At 34.5% G+C, this 14,174-nt stretch overlaps 3 protein-coding genes across 3 annotated transcripts; all 3 read right to left on the minus strand.

Moving 5' to 3' along the window:
- Positions 1 to 553: 553 nt before the first annotated feature.
- On the minus strand, positions 554 to 3,795 carry LOC122593105 (probable nucleolar protein 5-2). Its single transcript, XM_043765460.1, has 9 exons — positions 3,700 to 3,795; positions 3,508 to 3,621; positions 3,380 to 3,421; positions 2,855 to 3,034; positions 2,606 to 2,770; positions 2,309 to 2,509; positions 1,721 to 2,218; positions 1,502 to 1,636; positions 554 to 1,147 (listed from the first exon to the last, which is right to left on the minus strand). The coding sequence occupies exons 2-9, from the start codon at positions 3,583 to 3,585 to the stop codon at positions 803 to 805; spliced, it is 1,644 nt and encodes a 547-aa protein (XP_043621395.1). The 5' UTR covers positions 3,586 to 3,621; positions 3,700 to 3,795; the 3' UTR covers positions 554 to 802.
- Positions 3,796 to 4,957: 1,162 nt separating this feature from the next.
- On the minus strand, positions 4,958 to 8,480 carry LOC122592204 (probable serine/threonine-protein kinase PBL19). The gene is made up of 9 exons (XM_043764402.1): positions 8,333 to 8,480; positions 8,071 to 8,201; positions 7,852 to 7,949; positions 7,457 to 7,662; positions 6,498 to 7,187; positions 6,293 to 6,432; positions 5,767 to 5,979; positions 5,401 to 5,550; positions 4,958 to 5,200 (listed from the first exon to the last, which is right to left on the minus strand). Exons 1-9 carry the CDS (start codon positions 8,478 to 8,480, stop codon positions 5,135 to 5,137), a joined length of 1,842 nt encoding a protein of 613 aa, XP_043620337.1. The 3' UTR covers positions 4,958 to 5,134.
- Positions 8,481 to 10,414: 1,934 nt separating this feature from the next.
- LOC122592658 lies at positions 10,415 to 13,677 on the minus strand. The gene is made up of 8 exons (XM_043764941.1): positions 13,398 to 13,677; positions 12,592 to 12,637; positions 12,452 to 12,500; positions 11,856 to 11,951; positions 11,526 to 11,579; positions 11,370 to 11,435; positions 11,098 to 11,176; positions 10,415 to 10,819 (listed from the first exon to the last, which is right to left on the minus strand). Exons 1-8 carry the CDS (start codon positions 13,614 to 13,616, stop codon positions 10,742 to 10,744), a joined length of 687 nt encoding a protein of 228 aa, XP_043620876.1. The 5' UTR covers positions 13,617 to 13,677; the 3' UTR covers positions 10,415 to 10,741.
- Positions 13,678 to 14,174: the final 497 nt, after the last annotated feature.

Below are 14,174 nucleotides of genomic sequence, written 5' to 3' on the forward strand. Positions count from 1 at the left end.
TTGCAAACAAATGATCCACATCTTAAAAAAAAAGTTTATTGTGTGACACTCAACGAATCAACTCTCTATTTCTGACTCCAATGATCAGTCACCCATCACTCCATTTTCCAAGACTCGTTTATCCCATCTTTACCACTCCATACATCTAAACTGAAAAAAGTAAACAAAAAAAAAAAATGCATTCGACGCACCACTTTCCTAAGTAATTCTTTCCTTCCCTCCCAGGCGAGGATGGGAAGGAAATAATTACTTAGGAGTACTTTGTAAGAGAGTTGATTTTATTATTGGCGGCACCACTTTCCTAAGTAATTCTATCCTTCCCTCCCTGGCGGCACCACTTTCCTAAGTAATTCTTTCCTTTCCTAAGTAATTCTTTCCTGCACATGTATGTCACCTATACGAGTTATGTACTTTGTAATACTTTTTCCAAAATTATACATTATTGGTACACACCAATTTGAAGATGGGTTGGAACAAGCACTTAACAACTTTCTCAACGAATATTCCATATGGTAAAAATTCACATTTAACTTCCAACTCAACAAAATATTCCTGATGGTAAAAACCGATTTTTTTTTCCATAAACCATAATTTTAAACATTATGGCAACATATCAACACCAAGTAAAGAAATAAAAGCATATTCTAAAAAACTACTAATACATATGGAATAATTAGTCCATCCGCTGCTGCTACTACCATTCAGAAATGCCAAAATAAACCCTACTACAATAGGGGTAATAACCTCATACCTGTTCGCAAAACACCCAAAATTTTTAAATATTTCTATTAAACCATACATATTACTCGTCGGTTTTCTTCTTCTTTTTATCTTTCTTCTTGTTTGATTTTTCAGCTTCGGCCTCATCTTCGGCATGCTTTCTCTTCTTTTTCTTTTTCTTCTCGACATTCTCCTCTTCAACCGGCGCTTCAGCAGCTTCTTCCTCTGTCGCACGCTTCTTTTTCTTTTTGACTTTCTTCTTGCTAGCATCTTCATCTGCAGCTTCTTCATCAACAGTATCATCCTTCTTTTTCTTCTTTTTATCCTTCTTTCCCTCATCAACTGGTGCTACAGCCGTCATCTCCTCGTCCTTGTCAGCCTCTGCTTCTATCCGTCCTAGAACAGAATCTGCTGCTACATTGTAAGTCTGTAAAGTAAAGCAATATCAATTCAGTAGAAATCAACATACTAGTTAAGCGGCAGATGCATAAAGTGGAGTTGGAAATTTACCCAAAGTTACAATTCAGTAGAAATCAACATACTAATTAACTTTATTCACATATATATATATATATATAATATATATAGATTAAATTAATCCACATTAATCCTTTCTGAAATAATAGACAAAAAGAAATCCTTGTCAACAAATCCTGACCTGGCCTGTTTGACCTGAACCCATCTAACTAAATTCACCAGACCACCTATCTTTTGACAACTCTAGTTTGAAGGAATAGAGAAACTAATAAGTAAATTGATGATGAAGGTAATGATAAATTACCTTGGCAGGAGTAATCATTGCTCCATCTCCTTTCTTGAAATCCTTGTTGTAAGCTTCAATCTTTGGTTTGCCCTTGGTTGATCCAGCTGAACGACCAAGTTCACGGCCTTCAAGATTTCTTAATCTCGCTTCAAGCTGAAATAATTATATGATATGAAAAGGTTAAGCTATGCATACATGATATACAAGATATCTTATTAAATTGAATGTCCATGATACCTTGAGACGGTTTTCCATTCCCATAGAATTGTCTTGGGTGTCTCCAAGAGCATCATATCGAATTGCTAATGCAGTCTTCGCGGCAAGAGAACGTGAAATCTTCCCTTTATGTTTGGGTGCAGCTTGCCCGATCAAACTAGCATGATAAATAAGCCCGTATTTAGGGGTTGCATGCTTTGTCTTCAAAGCCCTAAAGAGTGCTTTCTCAGCACCAAGAATCTGAACTGTACTCCCAGGCTGTTTAGCAAGATTCAACAAGCTACCACCGTGGGCAATTAGACGAGCACCAACAAGTTCTCCAACGATAGCAGTGAGATTTGGGGCAATCGTATTCATCCTGCTTTTTAAATAATCATACAGCTGTGCTCTGTATTCTGACAAAGACAATACTTGATCACATAGGTCTTTGATGTTGGTCAAATCAAGGTCACTGACTTCCGTTCCCATAGAAATTACAGCCGCCTCTTTAAGTTCAGCCTCAACCTCTTCTGTCAGTATCTGTAGACAGTCGAAAATTTATCTAAGATAAACTAGGAATATGTTCAATGCCAACAACCAAAAAATGGCAAACTTTAAGTATAAATATACCTCAGAGAAATCAAGTTTTGCAGCATTTGTTCGGTAACCCATGAGCTTAACTGCCTTAGCATAAAGAATATTGTCTTGCACAATCTTAGCAAGCTCAGGAAAATGCCACCCATACCATTCCCGTACTCTCATTGCATAAGTATTGAGCTCTTTATCAAGGTCATCTAACAAACCAATAGCTTGAATGATCATAGTATCAACCTGGCATGATCATATATATGATACAAAGTTGTTTTCAGTATCACCCTATTATTATTAAGATAAGCATTACAATACTAACGGATAACAAAAACTTACCTTATCTGGACTGAACTTTAGCTTGTATCTAGACAAGCTATGAGACAAACCCAAGCTCATGGGGGCTAGATCTTGTGCACCTAAACCAGTTATGAGCTCTGTCAATTGACTTCTCACTCCCCTCATAAGTTCCATAACAGCTTGGTTGTGGATACAATCGATTTGCTGCAACAATATTTTGCTTAAAAACCAAGTCCAAATATATACCAAAACCAAACGACAAAACTACAAACCAAAATCACAACTTACTAGCTTTTCCTTGATGGCATTTCCGAGTTTAGAGTCAGCAACAGCCAATGTCTCACCCTCACAATGAGCACGCAAAAACTTGCGTAAACCTTTAGTAGGCTTGCTATCAATCAACAAAGTGGCTGCTGCTAGTGCTTCAGATGTGTTCTCAAACTTGGAAAAAGCTTTAAGCTTTACAATCTGTTGTTAAATAAGCTCTTAAGTGTTCAGTACATGAAAAACTATAAAAAAGCCGAAAACTTTTACAATCTTGTTCCACCTTAAAAGATCAAGATTGCCCTATTCTAAAATATCATAACTTAAGCTACTAAATCATAATATATCAAGTACATACTGATATTTCTACATAAACTCAAACTTAAATTAATGAGATAAAACTACCATATGATGTTTGCATGTTAGATATACATAACAAATAGCAACATAAATTTTAAAAAAATTACTATCTCACTTATTATAAAAGCTAATAATTAAACATAAAAAATAAAAATTTAAGCATCAATAATGTTGAAAAAAAGAAAATACCTTTCTAGCAGTATCAGCAGATGTGAACTCCTTGTACAAGTCCTGTTAAAGAAAAAAAAATACAAAATCAAGAAAAATACAAATAAGATATCTACATACACTATGCATGTATAGATACAGATACTTACATCAACTTTGGAAAGCTTTCCTTCATCCAAGACTTTAAAAAGGGCAAAACCAGCAGGGGTTTCAAATAGAACTATCATTTTTCTTGATTCACTGCTGAAGGTAAAAAGCTACTCCTGTAGAACAATAATGGCGTGAATCAAATGAAAAAGATCAGAGAGAAAGTGAAAGAAAGAGGATTAGGGTTTTAGTACCTTTCTTGTGGCAGATGGGGGTTTGTGAGGGAAAGAAAGAGAATCAGGGTTTATGTGTGTGCGCGTTAGGGTTGCTATGTGGATGGTGTGTAAAACCCTAACCCGTTGTATATACTTATTGATAAGGCCCTCTGCTTTGTGGGTTTCTTTTTTTATATGGTTTATTCTTTAGGCCCATTTGTTTAATTTATGGCCCATTTTGGGATTCTTCTCAATGAACCAGTTTAACTACTCCGTATTTTTTTTCTTTTGATATGGATTATGTTTTTTTTTTTTTTTTTTCCTAACAGCCCCTGCATATTGGGCAATGCAAATACATAGATAATTTAAAATTGGGGTTTAGCTAATAGTTTTGTTGATTATCGGCCCACCATAATTAACTATTGGCTCACTTTAAAGCCCGCTAGCACATAATCACTCCTAAATAAATTGAGGATTTCTAATTGAAATAGATTAGTTAAAAAATAAAGTAGAAGTTCAAAAGGCAAAAATCAAACAACCATTTTTTCAGGGAATTGGGTTTGGCAGTGTTTCTTGCCAATAAACATTCAACAATCATTTTATTGGTATATCTCAAATTTTCTTATTTTTTTATTTTATTACTTGTGTTGATGTTGTAATGATTGTTTAGAAATGTAGTGACATCTTTAATAGGTTATTATCATAATTTAACTAATGATGGTTGTGAATTGTGAAATATAACTTGTGGTCGAAGTTTGGTGCTTTATAACTCCCAGTCAGTTCATTTAAAATAGATTGATATTTATGAGACTATGAAACATTAAAACCATCTAACTCATATTAGATTACTAATATTTTGTGGTTTGTAAAATTTGTACAACCATAACGACAAAGCAAAAGAAGATTGATCTATTATTAAGTATTTTGGCATTCGTGTTTGATAAAAAAAAAAATTGGCACCCCCGACCTAAAATCCTGGCTCCGCCACTGACCACTGGCACCCCCTACCTAAACATCGCACGTTAGTGACACTTATCTGCCCCTCTGTTTACCGTAGTTTTGATTAAAAGTTGTTTTATAAGAACTTTGGAGAAGCAAGTTCACTTGTTTATGTTCTGATCGTCAGACAGCTAGAAGGAATAGCTTGAAACTTATGTGACAAAATTGAAGTTTGGTAACAAAATTGTTAAAGTTCATCACGTTTTCATTTAATAAACCTAATTGATGAATCTATCCATAAATGACTAACTGTCATAAACTTTGTTCATGATATTCAAGTAAACTAGCATATTAGACCTTTTTAAGAACTAGTAAAACAAACATGGGTATGTTCAAATACATTAGACATCCTGTTGATACAGAGAGTCAGAGCATGAATGTCATATTTGTGAATATTTGACATGAAGCATATACAATTTCGACATCCTGCGTAGTAGTTGTATGTGGGTAAGAAATATATGTTCTTTCCATCCGTTTAGCATTGCTTTAGTTCTCTGTACCTTGTAGTTCCTTTCTGAATGCATTCTAAATCCAGCACCACCTGCGTGCCCAATATGAAAATGAAGCATGGGTTACTTTTGTTCTACAGCAATAGTTGTTTGTTTTAGTATCAACCGGGATTGTTTTTAATAAATGTCTCCAGTTTTATCACATTGCGTTGGTTCTATATTTACATACAGACATCTCCTTATCAGTAAGATTTTTTTCTGAAATTCTATCAAACACAAATACTATACTTACGTCTTCCATGGTCTCTCGTTGGGCAGGATCTTTCTTGAGACAATTATCTACTAGTTTTACCATGAGATAAAGCTGGAAGACATGGACATCATCAAGAATCTTTTCATCGATTAAATCGGGGAAAACTCTTTCTTCAAGAAGTGGTCTTGCCTGCATGAAAACCTTGTATCAGGGATCTTTATAGGTTATAGAACTAGCAATATTATTGACAATGAGACTTATCTTTAAATGGCATTTTGCTTTTGTCAGTTTTTTTGACTGCTTGAATTGTGCATTTCATGTTTACAATTATGCATAATACTAGTTCTTGTACTGCATAACTAAGAGAAACCGAAAATGTGATAAATTTAAAAGCCAATGCCTTACCCATTCTACTAGTGTTTTTCCATCAAATTTCTTCTCTCTTGTCCTACATCCAGTGATCAGCTGTAATAGTACCACGCCAAAAGAGTAAACATCTGTCTTAGTTGACACCTTTCCACATTCTGCATACTCTGGTGCTACATATCCAAGGGTCCCAACCACACCAGTCTCATCAGTATCAACACAGTCTGTTCTTGCTAGACCAAAGTCACCTAGCTGATATGCATTCAAATGAGGTTAGTTCCAATCACCAAACAGGTTGTGAAGATAAAATCGCACGTCTAAGGAAACTTTCAAAATCAACATTGAATGGCCTATGTTATAAGTTTATATAATCTACCGAGGTTAGCAAGTACCCCCCAACCAGTACACGAGTTTCTTATCCGTACTATTATATAAAGCGTTTATCTCATGGACCACACTCACTTTTAAGACATGCAAATCGTCTTAAACAGTATTTAGGCACTTATATGTTGAAGTGCATTCTTATTTCCCTTTGTGAAATGCTGTCAAGGTTTTAGAACGTTACCAGAGGTTCATAGTCATGTGTTACAAGAATGTTATTTGGCCTCATATCTCTGTGTATGATGTTTATTTTATGAAGATAATTTAAGCCTCTAGCAGCACCAAGTGCAATTTTTATTCTCTTGTCCCAGGTGAGTTCATGGCCTGCATAGAAAATAGTTTTATCAGTAAGAATGTACTCGGTTTGTATCTTATCTATTTCATCTTACTTGATAAGTGTTCATCCAAAGAACCATTGCAGACAAACTCATAAACAAGCAGTCTGTGTGTTCCTTCTGAGCATGATCCTAACAACACAACCAAATTTGGGTGTCGGGCTTTGCTAAGTACATTAACTTCAGACTTGAACTCTTTCTCGCCTTGAGAACTGGCATCTTTATGTTGTTTGACAGCAACTTGTAATCCACATTTTAGTTCTCCTTTATACACTGAACCGAATCCGCCTTCTGATAGAAAGTGCTTCTGAGAGAAACCATTAGTAGCTTGTTCCAGATCGGTATAACTGAAGTCTCTCTTTAACCGAATACTAGGACGTTTGTTCTGGCAAACCGAACAGATGGAATATTTGAATTCCTCTTCTTCTTGACACCCTTCTGTTTGATCATCAAATGATTCGACCTTGCACCAATCTTTACTCTTGGGAGTAAAATTTGAAGGTTGTTTGTTTTTAGAGTCATTTCCTTCCTGATCAATATGCATTGCAGAAAAGTTTCTTCCATCTGTAGAGCTTGAAACTTCAGAAATTGTGAAGCTTGAGGTGGAAGCTATCGATGGAGATGAGGATTTCTGGTCTGTAGATGAGAAGGAAGATGAAACCTGCGGTTTATCCCATGAAGATGTACCACCTCTGTTGCTACCTTCTTGTTTAAGCAAGTTTGTTGCCTTTTGACCACTTGTTTCTGGAGAAGAAATAAAGATAGAAAAGGAATAATTACCATCATGTCAAAGAAGTAAAGTTGAAAAATTTAACTAAAATAATAATTTTAAATCTGCAAAACAAGTCGAACGGGTAGAAGTTGTACAACCTAACCCGACCCAATATGTTTTTACACTCCCTAGATTTGTGACGCAACCCATTACCCAACCCGGCTGACCTGCCCATTTTGTGCTTAATCCATACAACAAAGATAGATTGTGCATTCGAAACATATTACAAGTAATTACTCACTCTTTTTGGAAAGTGCTTGGTTTGACATAACTGGTATCATTTCGCCATATGAGACATGCTCACTGCTTGTAGTCCTTCTCCCCAGTTTTGGCTTCTTGTCCTCTACTATTGGTCCTCTCAGCCTTCCGATTTTGTTATTGCTTTTCATTCTTAGTATGCCGCATTCAAGCTTATCCATATAGTATTTCTTGTCTTTCTTCATGTGCCTGAATAATCTAACAAGACTAATGTAACATAAAATATAGAGTGAAATGTATGCAACATAAGTAGTGTAGTAGTAAGAAACAAAGTCTATGCTAAGGTTATAAATAGATATGTGAACATTGAAGAGTCATGTACACAATAAATTTGATAGAAATGCCTATAATGATGTTATATTTTCACTTTCAACGTACCTGTCGAGTACTACCCATGTTGCCATTAAACTCTTTGCAGCTTGTACAACCACCGTTTTAGGAGAAGATGCAGCTTGCACATCAACCAGGAACATTATCTGGAAAGCACATTTTGTGGACAACATTCAGATTTAACAATAATAAATCAAGTCATGGGTCTAAACTAAAAAAGTAAAAAGCATGAACTTATTTAAGTCTGGATTTGCTTAATATTCAAACCTTTTTATTTGCACAAATCATAGACAATTCTATTACTTCTGATCGTTTAAGGTACTCCTCCTTTCTCATCTGTTCATCATCCTTACTTTTGGTGTGTGATCCACTGTCATCCATCATGCTTTTACTTTTCACTACACACAAGTTAGATCAGATTTTTTAGTAAATTGCTTTTCGCTTTCTGCAGATACATGTGTATATGCATTTGCGCTTTCAGATATTGAGATCGTTATATTTGTTGTAACGGTGAAGATAGGTTACGTACCAGGACTAAGCTGGTGAATAACTCCAAGGAGTGTCAGCTCATCACCTGATCTAATCTGTAAGCTTTCAAAGGCCGGTATGATTGCGCTTAAACCATCACTTCTTGATACATCATGGACTACCATCCATTTTTCTGCTCCTGTAGACATGATGTTCTTCTAATTTATATAAACTGCAGTAAGGTAGGTTCATTTTAAGTTACACAACGTGAGGATGGCTATAAGAATTTCTTTCATTTTCATTGATAGTCAAATAAGAAAAGCTACAAAGACCCTTTGGACTTCCATCGAATTGACATTTTATCCTCAAATCATTTAGCTTTGTAAGTATGCACTGACAGTCTAGCACTAAACATTTATTTCATTTTCATTTTTGCACTACAGAAAATCGTTGGCATAATTGTCCATTATAGCAACTTATTCTCACACTTATACAAAGTAATTTATCTCATGGTCGGTTTCTATGATTGATCAAAAGTTGAAGGATGTTCTTTCTGATAATTCAAAGTGTGCTGCTATTATCGGTCAAAGTATGAAAGTATATTAGCTATTATGCATGAATATCCCAAAAATGTGACAATTGACAATGAGGTAGTCACACGTAGATCACACATATGCATGAATTAATATAAATTTAAACAAAGTAAGAGCATGCATTAGTTAAGCAAAAACAAAAAAAAGGCATAGTATGAGTTATCATTAGAATAAAAACAGTGGAAGAAACTTGAAGTTACTCTTATATAGTGGGTGCAGGAATCCGATGCAGCCTAGTTTAAGTTCTTTCGCATATCCCTTATCTATGTGATGATGGGTATAGGAATTTATTCACTGTCAGGAACAAGAAAGGATTTAAACTTTAAGTTACACCTTGTGACAGACAACCCATGGTTATGGTGATTCTTGTTTTTTTCAGAATACAGCCGGCTGCTGCTGTTTCAAGTGATGATAACAAAGCTAGTTTTCAACAGGAAGCCTCTAATTTGTATGGTTGGCTTATTTCTGTAAAGAATGAGTATCAAAGTTCCAGCTTCTTTTGTTGTGTCATGTGGGAGGAATACATTGGCTGAAAATTTGGCTAGCGTTTTCTAGGAACAATGGGTGGGTTGGGCAATGGGTCAAAACTTTTTGTATGGCGGAAACAGATTGTTTAAGAGAATAGAAATAGTCAGCTCAGTCAATATAACTATGATAACTATACTATTAGTCTATTACAATGATAATCTTACATTTTGACCAAAAATATAGTAACGGAGATTGTATGCATTAAAAATACATTTAGGGGGAATTCCTACAAGTTTGATCCGTTTTGTTAGCAAATGGGTCAAGATTGCCACCTCTACATTTTTGTCAGGCCAAATCGATTGTCAGTGACATCATCATGTGAGATTCGTCTTGAAAATGTTAATAGTTTAAGTTTCCATTAATTTCAGTTTGAAACAAATGGTTTGTACACATAGATAGCCTAACAAGGGAAGAAACTGACAGTTTTAAATAATACTTATATCGATTCTATTTTGCTGAGGTTTGCATATATGTTTGTCTTTAAGGGGTATTTTAATCCATGTTCGTTATTATCGTTTTTAGTTACAGAGCATAGTTGTTGCAATTGTCAAATACAAGAGATAGCGACACAATATCAAGATTAATCTACGAATTAAACCAGAAGCGGATCAGTTTCGTTTTAGGATAATGTCATACAAACCAGGTTGGTTTTATATGAGGTCATGTTTGGAAAGCAAAAACATGACAGTTTAACCGAGAAAAGGTATCAATGATTCACCATTTTATCACAAAATGTGGATGATGTAGTACACAAGAAAAACTTCCACTTGTATTTCATGAATATTCTTATTTGATGAGAAAACTTGGTTTTGTAGATCAGTTATATGCGCCGTGTTTAATTTTCCTCATTCGTATTTCATTGCACCATATTATTTATATCAGAACAAATTTTGAAACTTAACCACCTATGAGGGTATTTTTACAAAGATTATCTAACTTGGATAAAAGGATATATATTACGAGTATACCATTTAATGAACTTTTACCCTTAAAATATAAGAATGGGAACACTACAATAGCAGTAAGAAGAAAAGTGGCTTAAGTTACAATTGCAGAAAAGGTTACATACCAAGATCGTTCTTTCTTAGGTCGAGTTGGTAATAAAGATACAAACTAGAATCGCCGAGTTTAAACTTCTTTAACTTTGTAAGTTAATGATGAGCAGACAGTCAAATGAACTTGTCTGGTTTTCAAAACCATTGCATGTAACTACTTAGTTTTAAAGAAAAAAAAAAGAGAAAGACATACATGTCCTCATACTCATAGTGAGTCAAAATTTCAAATTCGTACCCAAAAAACTATAGAGATGGGGATTGAGGTTAACTTTGAAGGTTAGGAGCAAAGAAGGTTTAAGCGGAAAGCAGCGTCACGACGATAAACATCACAGCAGCAAGCCCAAAACAGCACCCAACAATCACTGTAAAGGCCTGTGGATGTCATAATTCACATGTGAGAAATAGACATGACAAGTTCAACCAATTTACCATTCTTCACTGGGTTATCATATTGTGCCTCAAATCGGTCAAATACACGTCAAACATGTTGAAAGCCGATCTAAGTTTATTTTTAATGGATAAAGCCTCGTCTAAATCATATTATAGTTCCTGTAATCATATTTAACAAACTTTGTTAACCAACCCGACCACAACATGCAACTCAAGGCACCAGGGCAAAAGGAAAAAAAAGCGTTTAAAGAGAAACCAACCTTTGCCTGTGATTTAAACCTAAACTTGGAGATGAACCAAGATAAACCTTTGTCAACAACAGGTGCAAGTGCCAAAGCCCTGCATGATAAGCAAATCTTTATAAAGGTTTTGATCACACAACATTTCAATTTTCTGGTATGTTGATAATCCATTTGATATTTAATCTCAAACTGTCATGTGGGTAAAATATATATAAATACTAATTCAGCATATGAACCTTACGTAATAAAATGAAAACGAATATAAATATTAATAATATTAAACAGCTCACCCTCCAGCTCTCAATAGCTTAGTTACTTGGCTTCCAGCCCAGACCATGGCCATCAATTTCACAAACCTGCACCATTCTTTGTACAATTCAGACTTTCGCCACAATAGTATACTGATGATGATTACAATGATAAAAAGAAAAAAAAAAACTGTGAACCTTTTAACTGCTGTGAAATAACCCATTTTACCGGGAGCCGGTGCAATGTAGAACCTAAATCATGAATAAACATAATTCCTGTCAACTAGGTATGGATAGAATAATGAACTGTTAATATGTATACAATCACTCCCTTTTGTTTACCTTTAATCAATCTACTAGGTTGCTTCTTCTTTTTTTAATATAATTCAGTTTTAGGTTTTGCATATGGGAAAACTAGAAGATGAATTTCAATGATTATTATACTGGTCCTCAAAAGTCAAAATAAACTTTGCTAGTGAGTTGTATGTCTCTAAATATTTCTAAGGTACAACTGCAGAAAGCACTTACCATGCCACAAGAAAGGCGGAAAGATAATAAGCAGTGTTAAGTAGCCCATATGACAATATCCCTGATAGCCCATATCTACTGAGCTTTTTCAATATCCTGACAATTCCATGGACAAATATTACGTTATATACAAATCTCAAACTACAAGTACCAATCTTATTAGTGTTCCAGCAATGGCTCAATGCAATATTTAGCTCTAAAAGTTGACAGCGGAAATGTTGTACAGTTTTAATTCACCAATAACCCACATATACTAACCATAAGAACCGAAGTTCAATTTCTCACCAAAAATGTCAAAGGAATCTGATAGTATATCTAGATATGTGTAGAATAATTAGCAGCCAAAAAATTCAGAAGAAAAAAACAAGAGGGAAGTAAAAGGCTACAAGTCTACAGCTATGAGCACTGTCCATAATTAATTGATATGGAACCTAAGGTTGTTTTCGAAAATCTTGATAAAAATATAAAATTGACTTCATAAGTTTACTTTTGTACATGTGAAATTAATTAGCAGTTAATAATGCCATACAGAAATATAAAACAACAATACATACTGCAGAATTGACCAATAGTGATGAAAGGCAAGTAGTTAGTACTCGGATGATGAGGATGACTTTGCTTGACTTCCATTGTTCTCCCCTGAACCTAAAATAGAACAATAGGAATTAGCGTCTCATATTAGAAGTACGTTTTCATAAGTAACGTTGCTACTCGGTTACTAAGTCAAGTTATATACCTTCTTGCTCTACAGATCTGCCGGGAGGATCTGAGGACCCATGAGCCTAACCTTAAAGCAAACAGTTAGCATTAAAAATAATATTAGATTTATTGACATCACATTATATTTAGGATAGCCCCGGATGATGGTAGCCTAGTGGTGAGGGGCATGCAACATAAACGCGGAGGTCAAGGGTTGAAATCACGTCCCGTGTTCCTTTAACCATATTGTTACATGTTTTACCTTCTTTGATGTTCACCGTGGAATCAGTTGGTGGGGATTGATAATGGGTCTGTTATACATGAAATCTAAGGTAAATAAAAACCATTAACAAAGGATGTCCATTATGTCTTCACTTAGAGCTATTTAGGAATTGATTCCTTGAGGTATAGTGAACGATTATGACCAACTTTACCAATTCAATACTTATCAATATTGCTTATAATCATTCATTTAGTAAATACTCTCAGTGTGTCCAAAAGTCACTAAATACTCAACGTTGAAGCTGATAAGGCGACATAGAATAAATCTTTTCTTCAGACTTATAATTTAATACATATAGGGTATGTTTGGCAAGGCGCTTTTAGGAGCTTAAAGCTACGAACTTTATAAAAAAAGATAAAACAAAGATTTTATGAGAAATTCATGTGTATAGATAGATAGATAGATAATAATAATGAATAATAAATGTAAATGTAAATATAAAGAACACGCACACGCACATGAAAATAAAAGTTAACATTTGGGTTGATATATACTCGTAAAAGAAAAAAGAATATATAGTAATATATATATTGAAAGTGGGTAGAGTATGAGTATCTCACAGGAGGAGGGAGACAGCGGAGAAAATGATGACGAAATTTTGGTGGTGTGATTTGATAATGCCTGGATTGAAATCTTGGACGATGGCCAAAAGATGGATTATTATTATTATTATTAACAACAGCATCTTGATGATGATGATGACGACGACCAGGTAAAATAGTGTTGTCGATCCGTATACACGACGATGATAAGGCTGCTGCTGCTGCGGTGTAAGACATTTTGGATTGGGTGTTGTTTTTGTTGTTCCACTTAAAGGTTGTGGATGTTAAAAATAATGGTTCCTTACTTTTACCGTTTACTTTTACCATGATATATCCACTATCTTAATAATTCTTTTAAAAAATCTTAAACATACTCTAATTTATTCATTATTTTTTAAAAAAAAATGATTAATGTGACTAAATAGTAAATAATATGCCTAAAGATATATCTAAAAAAGAGATCAAACCATGTGTCAAGATCAAATGTAGAGATGATGAAAATGAAAAAGAATGAGTGAAAAACATGTGTCATGTGATATGTGAAGCATATATATTATGCATATATATCATTATCTTTTTTTAAAATGTTGTCTTTTGATCATGATTTTAAAATTAAAAGGATTTTTAGGAAGGTTGTTTAGAAAAATTTATAATTTCTCTTTTTTTTATAACCTTAGTTTTTAACAAAGCACCTGTTTTTATTTATATATATTAGATATATGCTCACACAATACGGTAGCGATCGTGGTAATGATAACGGTGTGGTGGTGGCGGCGGGGCGGCAGTGATGGCGAC

The sequence above is a fragment of the Erigeron canadensis genome, chromosome 3, assembly GCF_010389155.1.
Source record: "Erigeron canadensis isolate Cc75 chromosome 3, C_canadensis_v1, whole genome shotgun sequence".
NCBI classification, from domain to species: domain Eukaryota; kingdom Viridiplantae; phylum Streptophyta; class Magnoliopsida; order Asterales; family Asteraceae; genus Erigeron; species Erigeron canadensis.

What these genes read in the sequence shown, in the direction of transcription:
- LOC122593105 (XM_043765460.1), bottom strand. Translation starts at nt 3,585, where the DNA reads ATGATAGTTCTATTTGAAACCCCTGCTGGTTTTGCCCTTTTTAAAGTC. An exon ending in GAAAGCTTTCCAAAGTTGAT is followed by an intron (nt 3,422 to 3,507) that starts GTAAGTATCTGT and finishes TTTCTTTAACAG; the next exon opens with GACTTGTACAAGGAGTTCAC. An exon ending in GAATGGAAAACCGTCTCAAG is followed by an intron (nt 1,637 to 1,720) that starts GTATCATGGACA and finishes TAATTATTTCAG; the next exon opens with CTTGAAGCGAGATTAAGAAA.
- LOC122592204 (XM_043764402.1), bottom strand. Translation starts at nt 8,480, where the DNA reads ATGTCTACAGGAGCAGAAAAATGGATGGTAGTCCATGATGTATCAAGA. An exon ending in CACATGACTATGAACCTCTG is followed by an intron (nt 5,980 to 6,292) that starts GTAACGTTCTAA and finishes AATGCATATCAG; the next exon opens with CTAGGTGACTTTGGTCTAGC. An exon ending in GAAAAACACTAGTAGAATGG is followed by an intron (nt 5,551 to 5,766) that starts GTAAGGCATTGG and finishes GTTTTCATGCAG; the next exon opens with GCAAGACCACTTCTTGAAGA.
- LOC122592658 (XM_043764941.1), bottom strand. Translation starts at nt 13,616, where the DNA reads ATGTCTTACACCGCAGCAGCAGCAGCCTTATCATCGTCGTGTATACGG. An exon ending in TCCGCTGTCTCCCTCCTCCT is followed by an intron (nt 12,638 to 13,397) that starts GTGAGATACTCA and finishes CTTTAAGGTTAG; the next exon opens with GCTCATGGGTCCTCAGATCC. An exon ending in AAGCTATTGAGAGCTGGAGG is followed by an intron (nt 11,177 to 11,369) that starts GTGAGCTGTTTA and finishes CTTATCATGCAG; the next exon opens with GGCTTTGGCACTTGCACCTG.